Here is an 18368-nt window from a genome sequence, read left to right as displayed (position 1 = left end):
ACTTTCAGCTCTAAGTTCTAATTGAACAAGTTGTATGAAAAGAATTAATGGAAGGAGTAAGTATCGGTCTTTTTCATTGGCCTAGCTAGGAAAGAATGAGTACACGTTCCCATCTCAGGGACATATATAGCACAGAAAATGCATGTCAGTTTACAACAATCCTCTTATGACTTCTCCACTACATGGCTACCCGTGCTGGCAAATTAGTTACGCCATGCGGTGATATATATGGCCTACATTTTTATATGAAAATATTTCCTAACCTTCTCTTAAAAAAAGACATTTAATACAAGTTTTGATATATCAAACTTTTAGAACCACAACCATCGATAATTTCTCTTTTTTGTTAGGCCAAAATTTTAGTGCAGGTGGTCCAGGTCTTGAACTCTTGATCCATTTCTAGCTAGGTCCGCTCCTACGTCTGCCTAAATGTGCTACCGAGTTTTATCCACCACTTCGCAAGATTAAGAACGTACTGAGTGTTACCAAGAAAGGAAGTCCAAAAAATTACCATGTGCCAAGCCAATAAACTTGGTAACATTGGGCCCAATCGTTTCTACCGTGATTTTTGTTGGTGCGGGCGCGGATGGCATATGCTCTGCAATCCCCACTCTCACCGCCTCACTTTTCCCCTCTCCAGGCGGCCACTGAGCGCGACCGTGTGTCTCTGGCTTCATCCCAATTCAGCACACATCCTAGGTGACGTTCGACGAGCGCGGCTGCAATGTCCTCGGTTTCCTCAGGACTGGTCTCTGATTGCGTTAAAGTGTTAAAGACTAAAACTGTACCTCGAAAGAATTCATAAAAATCACAACCTATGTAGAATCTATATTTTTTTAATCAAAACAATATACGGTGACTAAAGCAAAGAAGGGGCATCCGTTACAATTTGTTTTGATATATCCATGTCGATTCCCTATCAACCGATACCTAATGTGTGGTTTGCTTGTGTAGTGGTGCACATGTGTCCTCTATATAACTAAAAAATACTAGTGCAAATTAATACTTAAAGAAGAAGCTACAGAAATAAAAGTCAAGAAAGAAGAGCAGAGGTCATTCCAAAGAAAAGATACACGAGACAGATATATACAAACACACTTGAACACTAGATAGAGTTTGCAAATTGCAATTAAAAAATTAAAAAAAGATATTGAAATTGTACGTGCAAAAATAAGACGTCACTATTTTAGCAAAACTGATAGTATATATAAACATCTACATCTATCTCAGTTGAATGGATTATTACCCATCAATCAATTCTAATGTGGTTTTCTTCTGTACGGTGCATGCACATATTTGTTTCTCCATATAATCGAAAATATACTACTTCAAATTAATAGTTTAAGAAAAATAGTATAGAAATACTCCCTTCATTTCATATTATAAATCATTTTGACTTTTTTCTATTCAAACCTTTCTGCGTTTGACTAAGTATATAGAAAAATATAGTAGCATTTTTAATATAAAACAAATATATTATCAAAATATATTCAATGCTAGATTTAATGAAACTAATTTGGTGTTTAAAATATTGCTAATTTTTTTAATAAACTTAGTCAAACTTAACAAAGTAAAAAAGTTGAAGCGACTTATAATATAAAACAGGGGAGTAAAAGTCAAGAAAAGAGAACAGAGTTACAGACAAACCCGAATTTTTATCTATAATAATTAATTATCATAAAATTAAATATTTAGTAATCAGGTGCGGATGCTAGAGCGAACATCGTCCAGATGTGGACGCTGCACTGAACGGCGTCCAGTGCAAGTCTGGCCCAACGTGATCAAGCTGGAGCATCCAGCCCTAGTCTGGACTCCATGAGTTTAGGTTAACCCCTCCACAGATCGAAGCACTGAAACTAGAGTTCACAAGCTCGGGATCGAGGAGGAGGTCCCCCTCCCCCCCCCCCCCGCCACACAGTGAGCAGCGCCGGGAGTGAGCCGGCCAGTCTCGCCGCAACGATCGAGGCAGCGTATGATAGAGATTGAGGAGAGAAATGAGGGTGGCGGCTGCTGATGAATTAGTCTGATCGAGTAAACCTAAACAGTTAGACTTGGTGGGAGCTTGGGCCGCACCAGTGCGATGGATGCCGTTGTCTGTAGCGTCTATAGCCCAACGCGTTTCGTCCGAGCGTCCACACTTGGACGCTCTAGCTAGCAGCGTCCTTCCTATTTTTGTAAATACCGCTACTGATTTAATGGTTATTTAATTTCAGAATAATTAATTATCTATTATATACTAAAAGTCCATTAAACTTTCTATAAACGCTCCCAAACCGTCATGCAGCACTCTACAAACGTCCTACGCCGCCACGTGGCGATCTAATAAATAGAGAAAATCATATAAATTCTAAGAAAAAAAAGCAAAACATCCAATTATCGATTTTTATTTAAAATGGTGGACCCGTTAATAAAGGTTTTATATTTGAAAGAAGGTTTTAAATCAAAACCAAATCAAGAAACTCCTAAAGATAGATTGTAAATGAAAATCACAAAAGAAATTAAACATAAGAGAGTTTTATGGGAGTTAATTTTTAGGGGGGTCCCTCTAATTATAATTTCCTAGGTTTACGAGGGTTAATAAGAATATAAGAACCGGCATGATGCAAGATTAGAAAATGGTTAATTTTCAGGATGTTACAGAGTATCTAAATTATTTAATAAGGGGAAGAGAGCATAGTAAGGTAAATGTTGGACAGATAATCCATTTATATCGTGGTTGGTAGCAGTGTACAGTCTTTAATCTTGTTCAGTTCGGACTTGATCAAAATTCCTGCTAAGTCCTGTCGAAATGTATTCATATCCCTCTGCATAATGTAAAGGGAGTGCATTTTAAATGGTTTTCATAATGGGAAGCATTGGTGCAAAATGTTTTCATATCCCTTTATTTGGTTGTTTTGTTTCCTCTTCTTTTCACCCCGTAATTCGTCTATGTCTGGCATGATAACTTCTTTATTCGTTTGTGCTTGAAAAGGAGGAAAGTTAGTACCATTCACATGAGCATATGTCACGATGAATTAGCATAGTACCTATTGTTTTTTTTTGTTGGTGTTTGGGTTCTGATTATGTCCTTTTTACCCCTTATTTCGTAGATGAAGTCAGTCCGATTTGTTGGTTTATATGTTCTTCCTGTAGGACCTGTAAGCCTCTTGTTGCTTTGATTGCACTGGTTACTGCTGTCCTGTTAGGTAATAATGTTCACGTTAGTATTATGATAAGTTGTTGTAACGTTAGAGAGAGAATTAAAATTCACTTTACGTTCGTTTCACAAGTCATGTTTACATTTGGGTTTATATAGGTCTCTTTGTGATGATTTGATCATATAGGCTCATAGGATCAATTTGTTCTTGTTCAACATCTTGCAATAGCGTCAATCTTTTTTTAGCGATGTTACATAAGTAATATTGATTTACAGTCTACTTTATGATATTTACCTCAAACACATGCATAGTATCTTTTCAATTTGGGCATTTTGAATCATTTTCATGCAATCTAGTATCAATGATCGCATACGTGGCCAAAAATCCATTGTGAAACCGTTGAAATTATTCTCTAAAGTTTGGATCCTTTCTTGTAGCCTTCCTTGTAAAGTGATATTGGCTGATTGTTCAGTGGATGTTATAGAGTGTACCTGAATAGCACAAGTGAGAAAAGGATGTCAAACATATTTTGTTAAATACAGAAGTGCATTGAAAATCTTGATTGCTATGTGTATCTGAGTCTTTGTCCTGCTCTTTTTCATTGAGGATTTCATTGCAATCTATAGTTCCCCTAATGTTGTCGACAACCTATGTTTTAGTCAAAAATGTTTATTAGAGATTTTACAGACAATTGATATAATTAATACATAGTATTGAAAATGAGATAGTTACCTTCCCTTCACCAAAAGGGTAAGAAATTCGGTCTTTTTTATTTTTTTTGGTCCCAGTACTGAATTAGTGGCTTGACGGCCAGAATAATATATTGTCGCGGCCAATTTATCTAATCGCACTTTTTCCCAATACCAAATCTGCAAGCATTTGTACATGATAATCAATACCGTAATAAAAAAATAACGGAGTTATATGTGCATGCCATTTTTTTAAACAAACACAATTTGTTCTATGTTTTGTAACAAACCTATAAGAGGCATACGTTCCCCTCAATGTTTGTTGTCTTCTCTCTAAAACTTAATATGCCTTTGTTGTCTTCTCTCTAAAACTTAATATGCCTTTCATTAACTGATTGAGGATTAGACTTGACCCGTTTAGTTCACTCATTTTGTCCATGTCGTCAACGAGATTGAGATATTCTGAGCGCACATATCTTTGAGTTGTACGACATATGAATGATCCAATTGAGAAAAGAATAAATCTTCGTATGAAGTGGTCATCATAGCTAGAAGAGTTGAATATTGCTTCCTGTAATGCTTGTAAAGTAATTGTTGTTTGTCCTTCCTTTTTGTACAGGTTGAACAATTTAGGTTTGTTGATTTTTGGTGCCTCAAATATCTTCTCTCCTTTTGATGTCAGTCCAAGCAAACAATAGACATCATCGAGTGTCATTGTTATGAAGGTACCATTTATATTAAAGGCTTCCTTCTCCTTGTCGTAGCTTCTTGCAATCTCATTGCACAAGTTTCGGTCAATATGAATTTTGTTAATCTTTAGCAAGTTGCCTGAATCCTCGATAGCTTGCTTTTGACGTGGACATAGTTGGAGTCCTAGCTCATACATGGCGTATGGGGAGCATACTAGAGTTCCCTGATTAACAGAGAAGAAAATAAGAGTTTAGGCCAATCTTCGTACATAACCTTCACAAGAATACCCAATCAAATCATATCAGTGCATATCAATGCATCATGGAGTTCCTTTAGATTCAGGCTAGTATTATGCTCAACATGTTCTTATGAAACAGTAGTTGTATAATTGTTTTAGTGTTCTAGTTGTGAAAAATTAGTAATATGAACTGATGTATGGTTCCAAACTTTCAGATCCAGAACTATGATTATTGGATTGCTAGATAGATGCAGCAGCGGCACAGCTTTGGAAACCAACAGTGTGGCAGACTAGCAGTGAAATGCTTGAAGGTTTTAGCATGGCATGCGGTCTTGAACATTTTCATTTCAAAAGATGGGTATGATTTTGTGTTTTTGCTTCGACACTTAGCTAACCAGACATTCCCACAGAGCAGAACAGATTTGAACAGCAGCACAGCAGAGCAGAACATAGATCAAGTTTTGCATGTTTTGAGGCTATATAATAAGCCCTGTTATATTCTCTCTAGATTTAAGTCATCTTATATTCACTGTTATATGTCCTCGCTTTGTTGACCTATAAATTAGCATCTTATATTATCTCTGGTGCAGGAGAAACCCATCTTGCTAACAAGATTATGGCAACGCAAAAGATTGGAAAAGAGAAGTTTGTGGTTCTGAAAGTGTCGATTTGTGTATATCATAGCTTTTGTGGTTGAATGTATATTACTTGTAATTGCAATTGTAAAGTCATAGTTGGATTGGAGTGTTTTGATTGAAATTTGGCTTTGCAGTTGTAAAAGGATCTGTAAAAGACGTACCCGTTTTTTCTTCCGTTGGCTTGTGCCTGTCATCGCTTTACAGTGATTTCGTTTGCTCGTCTTCAAAGGCTCGTAATTTGGTCTCATGTTGTATTTTCGTATTTTGATGCCCACAATCTGAAGAAAACGAAAATAATGATTGCGCCTGGAATAATGAATGCGATTATCTCGGCCTAGCTCGGTACAGAAAAATAGGGGATCGATACGGGAAAATAGAAAATAGATTAAAAAATCTACCGAGATCAGTAGTATTACAAAAAATAGAAACCTTGTCTCCAAGTACGTGATCACAGGGGATTAGAACGGAATAATATGGGATATATTATCTTCAAGTACGTCTTTTTAAAAATTGACCCGTCCTATATAATCTAGGAACGATCGACCAAAAACCATGGTTTTTAAAAATCGACACGGTCCAGACTGTCGTGGACTTAATTTTTTATTTGTCCAAAATAATCCGTTCCGCCATATTCTATGAGCGATCGACCAGAAAACCACGGTTTTTTAAAATCGACCCGATTCGGCCGGTCATGCATGGACTTAATTTTTTATTTATCCAAAATAAACCGTTCCGCTATATTCTATGAGTGATCGACCGGAAGACAACTGTTTTTTAAAATCGACTTGGTCCGGACGGTCGTGGACTTAATTTTTTATTTGTCCAAAATAAACCATTCCGCTATATTCTAGGAGCGATCGACCGGAAAACCATGGTTTTTAAAATCGACCCGATCCGGACTATCCTGGATTCCATATATGGATTTTTTTTTCCTGAAATTAACATAAAAAAGAGAAAAATGCATCGCTCCTAGTCGGGTTGCGGCTGATAGGACATGTTTCTGATTCACTAAAAAGAACATATGTTTTCTTTAAGATCATATATTATTTTTTCTCTGCGCTGTAATATTCATGCATTGTCAATCACTTATCTAGGCTCCCAGGTTCCTGTGAACCCCCTATATCAACTAGGCTCCACCACTGTTAAGTACAATTGCCTTTCTTCAAACCAAGAGAAGTTCAGAAAGCAGTTTATACTTTCCAATGCATGTATCGCCTATTGATTTCAGTGACTGATAATTGGCACAAGCAGACAACTCACCATGTGGTTTATATGATGATCAAGTCACATAGGGCAACAAAGTCGTTTTTACACACAATATTTTGTGTGCTGCCTATTAATTTCAGTTTGCATCTTGCTTCAACTAGCTTGATGATTTATCATGTGCCAATAAAAACATGCCAGCCATGTTTAATATGCTGAAGTAGAAAAAAATCTGCAAGGCTTGAAAACCTAGTGTTGGATAGAAATTCATTTCCCCAGACGGTACATAACATATATACTTTGTCATTACTAGTTTATGCTGGAAGGGTAGAAATAACTGCGAATGATGGGAGCCATCATATTGTAAGTGTCTCATTATTTGTTCTCTATTTCTGTTGCTGCAAATCTGTGTACTCTATAGCTTAACTTGGGCAATTATATTTGTTGGTATAGACCCAAGGAATCAACCTGAGGAGGAAGATATAGCCTGTGGAAATGTAAAATACAGCCATTTTGTATTCAGGTTGGATTTATAAGACTGGTAGGTATGTAGTCATTCATACCATTTCTGACCTTCATCTATCAAATTTTTGTTTTTATAGTTTTTTAATATTGTTAATGTTCTCCTGTTCGATTTGTATCAAGAGCAACTGGTTCTCCATATTACAATGCAATATGTTTTAATCTTGTTTCACATTTGTGGGTAGATGATGAAAGACGTGGTCGTGGACGGTGAAGAGCTTATGCATAGTCCTCAGCTGACCACACATGGCACCAATGCGAGCAATATGCCACCAATCCAAGTCAGAGGCGGCAGCCACCACCACGTGTGAGGAAATGGAGAAGAGGATGGACATAGATCCACGGGAAGCTCAGCTCAAGTTGATCCGCAGTCTCTTCCAAGACGTTTATAAGGGACAGTGGTCTTGGAAGAGACTGCGGTTCAACTTGAGCCAAGCCTCCCGCGGATCCGTGTCCATTCTCTTCTCCATTTCCTCACACGCAGTGGTGGCCGCCACCTCCACATCCAGCATGACTTGGATTGGTGGTGTATTGCTGGCATTGGTGCCATGTGTGGTCAGCTAAGGACTATCCATCAGCTCTTCGGCGTCCACGACCACGTCTTTCATCATCTACCCACAAATGTGACACAAGATTAAAACATATTGCATTGTAATATGGACAACCAGTTGCTCTTGATACAAATCAAACAGGAGAATATTAACAATATTAAAAAACTACAGCAACCAAAATCTGATAGATGAAGGTCAGAAATGTTATGAATGACTACAAACCTGCAAGTCCTTGAAATCCAACCTGAATACAAACTAGCTGTATTTTACATTTCCACATGCGGTGTCTTCCGCCGCAGGTGCATTACTTGGTCTATACCAACAAATATAATAACATCGAAGTTAAGCTATAGAGTACACAGATTTGCAGCAGCAGAAATAGAGAACAAGTAATGAGGCAGTTACATGCAATATGGCGGCCCCCATCGTTCACAGTTATTTCTACCCGTCCAGCATAAACAAGGAATGGCAAAGTATATATGTTCTGTACTGTTTGGGAAAATGAATTTCTATCCAACACTAGGTTTTCAAGCCTTACAGATTTTTTCATCTTTAGCACATTAAACATGGCTTAGATGTTTTCATCAGCACATGATAAATCATCAAGCTGCACTTCAAGAAGAAAAAAAAATCAAGGGCTTCAAGGGCTTAGTTGAAGCAAGATGCAAACTGAAATCAGTAGGCAGTACACAAAATATTGTGTGTAAAAATGACTTCGTTGCCCTCGCCAGTGTCGAATCTAGGACAAAAATTGAGGATAGGCTGGACTGATAGTCTAAGTCTAAATTGATAATGCTAAAATAAGGCACATACCATTATCAAGTCAAATGTAACACTTACATGATTAAATAAAAAAGCATACTTATAAAAGACGTACCTTGACTTTCGACTAACCAGTAAAATGCTAATTTTCTTAGACCTTAGCAAAGAATAATGTGAGCAGCCACCTGAATATATAAATGAGCAAAATTAGTAAGGGGACATATCCGGTGAAAATGAGCTAAGTGTTGAAAACTCGTGAAAATCATACCTAAAAGTTTTGTAAATTCATGAAAAAAATACTAGAGATAGGTGTAGATATGAAATACATTCTCACCAAATCTCAAGTTCAAACTCAACTTCGTTTAGGAGTAACAAAAAAGACAAATTTCAGGTGAATAGTAACAGGACACTATTCACCTGAAATTTGTCTTTTTTGTTTCTCATAAACGAACTTGAGTTTGGAGTTAAGATTTGGTGAGAATGTATTTTATATCTACACCTATCTCTAGTATTTTTTTCATAAATTTACGAAACTTTTAGGTATGATTTTCACGAGTTTTCAACACTTAGCTCATTTTCACCGGATATGTCCTCAATTAGTAATGCATAAATGGTAGAAGTAAACAAATGTTAACTAAAATAAGTAACATACCACAAAATGCAGCATCCTTTTCCACACTATGTTCCAAGCAATCAAATCGAACCAATTCTGTTGAAAGGATCTCCAAATCTTACCATCTAATGTCCTAGGAAAAACATGTCCAGGTGCTCTATTTGGACCATTCAACAAATATGCCCTTCTCACTTCATCTCTAACTAGTAATTTGCATGTGCTAACGCTACGGCTATATTTAACAATACAGATCAAATATATGATTCAGACAATCAAAAGAATGGAATCATATATTGCTAATTATATAACCATGTACAACTACATGTTTCCCACAGTATATATTGCTTCAAGCTAACATTTTGCATACTCTATATATACGCAAGGCAAACCATTTGCAAGTACAGAAGAATAAATAATCAAGCTTCATTGAAATTGTATTTCAAACCGGAATAGAAACAAAAGTAAACACTTCAGCATCGCTCATCTTGCTGGTGTTGATGCTTCCAACAGCTGCATCACATCACTGAACTCTGAACAAAGCTGAATCTAAAGCAGCAAAGATGGCAATTACCCAAGGCCACCTTTTGTCTAGGTTCTTCCTGAGATCATCCAGCATGCTCGTCCTGTTGATGCTTCCGACATCTACAACACATTAAGACAATGTCAGGTGCAAACTAATGTGCAAAGTTACAGATGGATCTGTCATCTTCAGCTAGCTTTGTCAGATGGTCAGATGCAGTGTTTTTCAGAATTCAAACACAGAGGTAAGAACCTACCTCTTGACTTCAGCTCAATAGCTTTTTATCAGAACAATTAATCACAGGCATTTTGCAATGCCATCTACCTTAAAACCTTGGTTTAGCAAACATTTAAAGACTATAAATTAGTTGAAATTTGATTTTAATTTTAATTCAGTTGTACATATCAAAGACAAATTAGGAGATAGATAGTATTAGATATAGGGATAATACCTACTAAAACTGTCTCAACTCATTGAAGCAATGGAGATATTTTCACCCTACAGCTATCAATATCAAATATCTATGGTGCAACAAGCAATGCCAACATCGAATTGTTGCCCTCAGAAACGATTATATGCTACTGAAGCAGAACATGGAAGCAGCTCATTTACCTAGCGACCCTAGAAATAAGGGGATCAGGTGACCTGGTCGGAGAGCTTGCGGCCGTGGACGAAGAGGAAGAACATGGCGACAAATCATACATGGTGCCCCATCATCAGTCATTTATAATAAAAAGATTATACAAGGCCTGTTGCTTTTGACAGATTGCATTATCACCAGGAAACAAAATCAGTCCACTGACAAAAAAATTGGAGGCATAAAAGCAGAACAAAATGAAGCCCAGAGGCATTATAGCATCTTGCATCTGGAAAAATGAGTAGGCTAACAATATAGGGTAGATTACAATCTTGTTGGTTCCTGTTGTTAATCATCTGGCCTATTATACAACAAAAGGCCTTCAATCCTCACCAATCTAGTTGGCTGAGACGCAGTAGTACTCGTGGCCACCCCAACGGAGATACCCTCTATGAATCAAGGTTATTCATCTGAACAGGGCAAAAATATATTAACAATCTCATTTGTAAAAGGGAGTAATCTGGATTGCATGTAGCTAATCCAATTTTCATCGGTATGAAATTAAAATTGAATAAATACCCCAGATACATTAGACAAGATAGTGAGTACTGATAAATCACTCTATCCATTTAAAAAATATTGATTAAATAATAAGTGTATAACTTTATCACCGGTTGTGATACAATGAGAAATACTTGACATGCATTAATATCAGACACTCCCTCCATCATAAAAAGAAACATAGGAGGGGATGTGACCTCTCTATGGACAATGTATCCGAAATTAGTTTTTTTATTCGTATCCGAAATTAGTTTTTTTCATTCGTATCCAGAAACCCCTTCCAATATCCCGTCAAACATCCGATGTGACACCCAAAAAATTTCTTTTCACGAACTAAACACACCCTAAACAAGAAAAAATGCAACGCTGTCATCCTTGTGTCATTAGCAGAAAAATGTTAATAGCACCAATCAACAGTGGTCACCGAGGAAAATGGTTAAGCAATCAAAGTGATGAAAAAACTTGATAGTGAAGCCATTACTTCCCTTTTGTGTAGTTTTAGTGCTATTGAGCATGTTAGACAGGTACCATGACATGGTTCAGTTAGATGCTCATAAGAATTTACTGTTTGATACGCATTTTAATCAAAACACTGAAGGGCTCAAAAAAATTGAATCGGTGAGTTTAACACCATATCGTGCTATCAGCATTTTCAGATAAGGTGCTGTATTATTCACCAATTGTTCCACCAAACATAAAAAACATATGGAAAACACAACAGAAAAAAGCCTCATATCAAACATAAAACTGAGACGATACACTGAAAAAGTGAGTAGCTAGCACCCTGAAACCTGGCCTGCGTGGAGTTGATGCGAGCAGGCGCCGAGAAATCGGGGGAGCGACGACTTGACAGCGTGGCGACAGTACGGTCATTGTCATTTTGTAGTTAAATCCAAACGAAACTGAAATGGAGGGCAACACTACAAGAGAAGTTATTGACTCCCCCCAAATAACACTTCTAATTAATCCATTTAAACATGAGCGTATGAATATGATGCATGCATGTGATACTAATAATCTAGCTAAATGGTGGTGATTCACGATTTGATCAGTTAATTAAATTGTTCATATCAAAGAACAAAAAGAGTACCTTGCAACTGATTGTTAGCGACGGCGCCAGTGCCCAGTAGATATAGCACTTGCAGCAAAATCAGTCAGGCTAGCGGTGATAGCCACGCTCGCAACGGTGACGGCGGCGTCCGGCGGCGACGGCGAGGACGGAATAGGAGGCAGAACGCCAGCAGCGGAGGAGGCAACGTCCACGTGCACGGCCAGCGTGATGATGCCAAAGCCATGCTGTAGCAGACCGAGCTTCGTGGCATCGACGTCGTGCGCCTCCTCCGGCCTAGACATGGCGCTGCTCTTGCCGTGGCCGAGCTGATCGGCGGAGCGGCGAGAGCAGGTCCATGGCCGCCGTCACGGACATCGCCTGCGTCAACGTAGCCCTCGCGGGCTTGCTGGACCCGGACGAGCGGTCGGAGGACGATGACGACAACGAGGTGGGCGCCGCCACCGGCGAGACAAGCTGCTGCTGCGGCTGCACCGGCTGGGGCGGGAGGATCGGTGGCGGCGTGAACGACGGTGCCACGGCCTCCCGGTGCGCCGTCGCCGCCGCCGGCGGCTCTGAGGCCCGGTTGCCGCCGAGCCCGAGCCCCGCGCGGCCTGTCCCGCCGGAGCGCAGCTTGTTCTTGGAGCGGGACTTGCGGTTCTGGAACCAGTAGAAGACGTTGGCGTCGCCGACCTGGCCGTACTCCTGCAGCTGCATGCGGATGCGCGGGATCTCGTCGCGCGGCGGGTTGACCATGCCGGAGTTGAAGATGGCCTCCAGGATCCGGATCTGCTCCGGCCGCGGGTTCCGCCGCGGCTTCGGGTCCGGAACCCTCTCCTCGCCCACTGCAACAACCACAAAAATCCCAAATCAATTCCCTCCTACCGATCGATCTCGATCCCCTCTAACCTCGCAAAACGAAACCCTACCTACCAAGCGCAAACAGTAGCATGCACGGATGATGCGGGACCTACCTGACGAGAAGGGCGAGGACTTGAGGGAGAAGCCGCCGCCGCCGGTCCGGTGGCCGTGACTTCGAGGCAGCATTGGGTAGGGAGGATCGCGGGTGATGGTGAGGGTCTGAGGGATACTTAAGGGCGAGGTGGAGGGGATCCGGTGGGTGGCGGCGTTTAGGGCTGGGAGACGCATTCTTTTTGGCAGAATATATAGCGAGTGCATGATTTTTTTTTCTTTTCTGAAATCGCCGCGAGTGCGTGATTTTAGGAGAGATCCGCGGCATGCGTGCAGCGGTGCAGGTGGGTGGGAGAGGCATGCACGCGCAGGTGGGAGGAATCAGTTGGCGGAGATATGCGTGGGGAGGTGGGATAAATCTGAGACGTTGGATCTTAGCGAGATAATCTGGACCGTTCCATGAGAAATAAAATAATGAGTAATAAGTAAAACCATTTGTTAAACTGTAGGGTAGATAATTTTACAATAATCATATATTGGTATTCGTTTTTGCTGGATCGGCAAAAATTTTATTAGGATCAAATTCCACTAGGTGCCTCTTTGGTCTGTTTGTGCTCTCATCAGTTATAGGTGTATCACTTAAATGGCTTGTATAGTAATTAAGCAATGTCGTTTTCTTCTCCATTACAAATCTACCAACAAATCAAAATACTAGGAAATGTAAATGGTAACAAGTAACAAATAACAATGAAGAAGTAAAAAAACAGTATAGCTCACTGCCTCACTCACACTGTCACTTAAGACTCACTTAGAGACTCCGGCAGCCAGGGCCCTGTGGCCGACCCCTCCACGCCTGCCACCCCCGTGGACAATGATGGCAGGGCACTGCTCCTTGAGCCACCGCCGCCGCCGCCGAACACGATCACCGCCAAAAGTGTCATCGTCGCGTAGCGGGCCGGACACGTAGGCGCGCGAGGGAGGCGGTGGCACGCCTAAGGCCATCATCGTGGTCGCCTCTGCCGCCGCCGTCGCGGTCCTCGTGCTGCTTGCTCTGCCACGACAGCTCCAGTGGGCTGACCGCGCCGCTGCTGAGCTACTCCACCTAGTCGTTGTTGTTGGACTGCAACGCCGTCCATGTCTGGTCGGTCGAATCGACGGAATTGGGCTCCCACGAGGGCGTCCACGCGTTTGCCGGCAAAGCTGTTGCTCCCACCGGATTCCTGCGGCTCCGCCTCGCCATGGATGTCACGCACGAAGACGTACTTGTGCAGGCTCGACTCCATCAGCTCATCCTTCACAACAACCTGTCAACCTCCTACACAACGATGTGTGTGCCACCGCCGGCGACCTTGCCGTCGCCGTACCTCCCGTTTGACAAGCACTTGCCATTGGCCGACCGGTCCAACTTGAAGCTCTTGTTTTCCGACGACAAGGAGTTGAGGTCCGCGACCATTGTTGTCGTCGAGCTCCGCCATGGGGTTGCAACGGTATGGCTAGTGCTCGGCCTTCCGCGACGAGCTCCGGCTCAGAGATGGCCTCGTGCGCCGGCTGCAGCCCCTTCTCCCTGGCTGCAGCCACTTCCTGGACGCAGTTGGCATGCGCCGCTTCTCCCTGGTCAGGACCGACACCGTCTTCCCAGCTGCTGCTGCGGCCGCCCCCGCGCACCGCTGTGCACACCTGCGCACGCGAGAGAGAGATATATTAGGAAGAGGTGAAGAGAGAGAAAGACCGGTGGGTCCCACCCTTTTTTTTAAAAAAAAAAATGCTGACTAGATTGCCACGCGTACACCACGTAAGACGAAACTGCTCGGGATTGAGTCGAGGGGGGTAATTCGTCCGGTATTGAAAGTTCAGGGTGAGTTTCGTTAAAAAAAAAAAGTTCAGAGTAAGCAATGTTTGGTTTTTGGGTTAAAGGGGGTAATTCGGTCGACCACGATAGTTCGGGCCGAGGTGGGGGGAGGGGGTAATTCGTACTTTTTCCTATTCTTTTATACATTGGTACAATAGCAAGTCAGATTATTAACACTTCGGTTGTGTGGAATTATATAATCATATACTCCATCCATTCTATAATATAAAGGAGATTTTGGGTGGATGTGACGTCTGTCCAGATTCATTGTGCTAGGATGTGTCACATCCACCCAAAATCCCTTATATATATTATGGGACGGATAGAGTATATATATATGTAATAATACCTATGATATGCTTCATATGACATGGTTTTTTGTAAGTTAAACCACAATACCCAAATTCATATGAAATTATATTGAATTTGAATAATACCGGTACTTCTATTCGTGGAGAATATATATATAAATTAAACATTCTGAAATTTATATGGGAAACAGTTGTACGGCTCACTGTCACTGGTGCGGGTGCCTGAGAAAGACCGCAGGCATCGGCATGGGAGATCACTATTGGCATAGATCATCAATGGTTGGAAAATCAACCATTAGGATACAAATAGTCATTATATAAGTACAATTGATCATGATTGACAATGATTTTAATCGTATATAGTCCGTGGTGCTTGGAAGTTGTCGACGTTTGATGTCGCAATTCTGATATTTGCATAGTATGGGGATCGTCGGTGCTAGGATATACGTGATACTGAGGTAAAACAGATGGAGACAGGGATTTTTATACAGGTTTGGGCCCTTGAATTGTCAGGTAATAACCCTACATCTTGTTGGCCGAAGCCGGTATTGCTCTTATTCATGATAATCACACCAGTACAATATTTTGGGTAGCCTATCTAACTGTTGTCGACATGGCAGTCGTACGATCTGACTCGTAGTCGACAACAGGATAGCCTTTCTCCTTAAATCCGTGCCCGGCGAGATCAAAGATAGCACTTTCATCTCTCCTGACAGTATCCGGAGACACCGTAGGGTACTAGCCGTGCTTATCCCTAAAGTCAATATTCGGCGACGTGTCTTGGTGTATGTAGGCTTTTATGTTGTGGCTTCTATATCGATTGTGTTGGATGTTGATCCCCCATGGTGGGTGTGTGGATTCTCTTGTGTATGTTGATTCTGTCCCCTCTCCTCCTATGGGGCCTTATATTTATACTCATAGATGTCTCCTTGTCCAAGTAGAAATAGGGAAACCAATATGGATACAATCCGAGTAGTACTTGTTGTTTCCATGTAGAATTTTGGTTGTCTTTTCTTATCTGGAACTCCTCCTATATTCACAGGTTGTTTCCGTATAAGACATGATATGTGATGGGTCCTGCCGAGATTTAGTCAACTACTATTAGGTATGTGGTATCCATAATCCTGACAGAAGTTGATTGGACCGAATAGACGGCTGCTCATCAAAGAAATTCTTTTCATCACTTTGCCAAGTTTAAATGCAACTAGGGCCATCTACGAGTTGTTGAAATGGTGGTGCTTATAAGATGAACAACCATCATCATCATATATACTTAACCAACACAACGAAAAAAAAACAGAAAAGAAAGAAATATGGCAGCCACCGCTGCAGTTATGCTAGCCCTCGTCCTCCTCTCGCCGACCACTCTCGCCACCGACGTTCATGGCTTCCGCGCCACTCTCACTCGCATCCACCAGCTCTCCCCCGGCAAATACTCCGCGGCTGTACGCCGCGACAGCCACCGCCTCGCGTTCCTCTCCAACAACGCCGCCGCGGCAGCCGGCAGCAAGGCCACCACCACCACCACCACCAACTCGTCGGTGAGCTTCCAGACACTGCTCGACAACAGCGCGGGAGCGTACAACATGAACCTGTCCATCGGCACGCCGCCCGTCACCTTCTCCGTCCTGGCCGACACCGGCAGCAGCCTCATCTGGACGCAGTGCGCGCCGTGCACCGAGTGCGCCGCGCGGCCGGCGCCGCCGTTCCAGCCGGCGAGCTCCTCCACCTTCTCCAAGCTCCCGTGCGCCAGCTCGCTCTGCCAGTTCCTCACGAGCCCCTACCTCACGTGCAACGCCACCGGCTGCGTCTACTACTACCCCTACGGCATGGGCTTCACCGCCGGCTACCTCGCCACCGAGACGCTCCACGTCGGCGGAGCCTCGTTCCCCGGCGTCGCGTTCGGGTGCAGCACGGAGAACGGCGTCGGCAACTCGTCGTCGGGCATCGTGGGGCTCGGCCGCAGCCCGCTGTCCCTCGTCTCGCAGGTCGGCGTCGGCCGGTTCTCGTACTGCCTCCGCTCCGACGCCGACGCCGGCGACAGCCCGATACTGTTCGGCTCCCTCGCCAAGGTCACCGGCGGGAACGTCCAGTCCACGCCACTCCTCGAGAACCCCGAGATGCCAAGCTCCTCGTACTACTACGTCAACCTCACCGGCATCACCGTCGGCGCGACGGACCTCCCGGTGACGAGCACCACGTTCGGCTTCACGCGCGGCGCCGGCGCCGGCCTCGTCGGCGGCACGATCGTGGACTCCGGCACGACGCTCACGTACCTCGTCAAGGAGGGCTACGCGATGGTGAAGCGGGCGTTCCTGTCGCAGATGGCGACGGCCAACCTGACGACGACGGTGAACGGCACGCGCTTCGGCTTCGACCTGTGCTTCGACGCCACCGCCGCCGGCGGCGGCAGCGGCGTGCCCGTGCCGACGCTGGTGCTGCGGTTCGCGGGTGGAGCTGAGTACGCCGTGCGGCGGCGGAGCTACGTCGGCGTGGTGGCGGTGGACTCGCAGGGCCGCGCGGCGGTGGAGTGCTTGCTCGTGCTCCCGGCGAGCGAGAAACTGTCGATCTCCATCATTGGCAACGTCATGCAGATGGACTTGCACGTGCTCTACGACCTCGACGGCGGGATGTTCTCTTTCGCGCCGGCGGATTGCGCCAATGTGTGATGGAGTAATTACTACCGTTCGTTAAGTACAGTATAAACCCAATAACTACGGAGTAGAAGTACTATATTGTACGCATGTGGGGATCATATACAGTTTTTGTCTAGCTTGCTGTTCATCATAGGACAAATAAGGCTTAATTTCTCTTGTGCCGTCATTCTCTGTTTGAGATTGTGTCCTAACTGACAACGTTCTATTTTGCCGTGTCTGGTACGTATTCTGGTGTCACCTGATTGACTATGCTCTGATGATTTTCAGCACTAATTAAACAAGTTTGAATATAATGGAAGGAGTAGGTTTTGGTTTTTGACTCTTTCGTTTGGCCTACGGAAGAATCAATTAATGAATACTCTCTCACACACATTATACTTCAGTAGGATTATTAAAAAAAACAACTGTTGTACGTTTTCAAGTGAAAAACTTTCGAAGCTAATAGTAACTATACTATAACTAAAATATATTATTTGTATATAATTTCACCATAACTATACTATAGCTAATATAAATTCACCGTAACTATACTATAACTAAAATATACTTGTATATAAATATTAAAAAAATAGGAAGGAAACCCGCACAATCTATCTATCTATCTATCTATCTATCTATCTATCTATCTATCTATCTATTATATTATTAAAACAGCTTTGAAAGAAGGCACCACGTTCACTGTAGGGGCTAGAAATTCCCACATTAATCGGAGAAAAAGAGAAAAAAAGAAAAGGAGAGTCCAAGTAGAAATACAATTTAAAAATAGCTGCAATTCAGAATAAAAAATAAGCAATATTGAAAGAAGTTTTCATGTAAGAACCCAATACGAGATTAATCAAAATTCAAAATAAAAATAAAATAAAATCCAAAATTAGAAAAGAAAAGGAGAG

At 42.5% G+C, this 18368-nt stretch overlaps 2 protein-coding genes across 3 annotated transcripts; one reads left to right on the top strand and one right to left on the bottom strand.

Annotated features, from left to right (window-relative positions):
* Positions 1-10319: 10319 nt before the first annotated feature.
* On the bottom strand, positions 10320-12904 carry LOC107281632 (WUSCHEL-related homeobox 13). 2 transcript variants are annotated; one of them, XM_066312174.1, is made up of 3 exons: positions 12724-12904; positions 11792-12594; positions 10320-11621 (listed from the first exon to the last, which is right to left on the bottom strand). In XM_066312174.1, exons 1-2 carry the CDS (start codon positions 12896-12898, stop codon positions 12047-12049), a joined length of 723 nt encoding a protein of 240 aa, XP_066168271.1. In that variant the 5' UTR covers positions 12899-12904; the 3' UTR covers positions 10320-11621; positions 11792-12046. The 2 variants fall into 2 exon arrangements, with proteins under 2 accessions (XP_066168271.1, XP_066168272.1); XM_066312175.1 differs by having other exon boundaries at positions 11250-11603.
* A 3185-nt stretch (positions 12905-16089) lies between these two features.
* Positions 16090-17683, top strand: LOC107276256 (aspartic proteinase nepenthesin-1). The gene has a single exon (XM_015790341.3). The coding sequence runs from the start codon at positions 16135-16137 to the stop codon at positions 17488-17490; it is 1356 nt and encodes a 451-aa protein (XP_015645827.1). The 5' UTR covers positions 16090-16134; the 3' UTR covers positions 17491-17683.
* Positions 17684-18368: the final 685 nt, after the last annotated feature.

The sequence above is a fragment of the Oryza sativa genome, chromosome 7, assembly GCF_034140825.1.
Source record: "Oryza sativa Japonica Group chromosome 7, ASM3414082v1".
Classification (NCBI taxonomy): Eukaryota; Viridiplantae; Streptophyta; class Magnoliopsida; order Poales; family Poaceae; genus Oryza; species Oryza sativa.
Note: the sequence above shows the minus strand (reverse complement) of the source record. Positions and strands in the feature narration are given on the sequence as shown.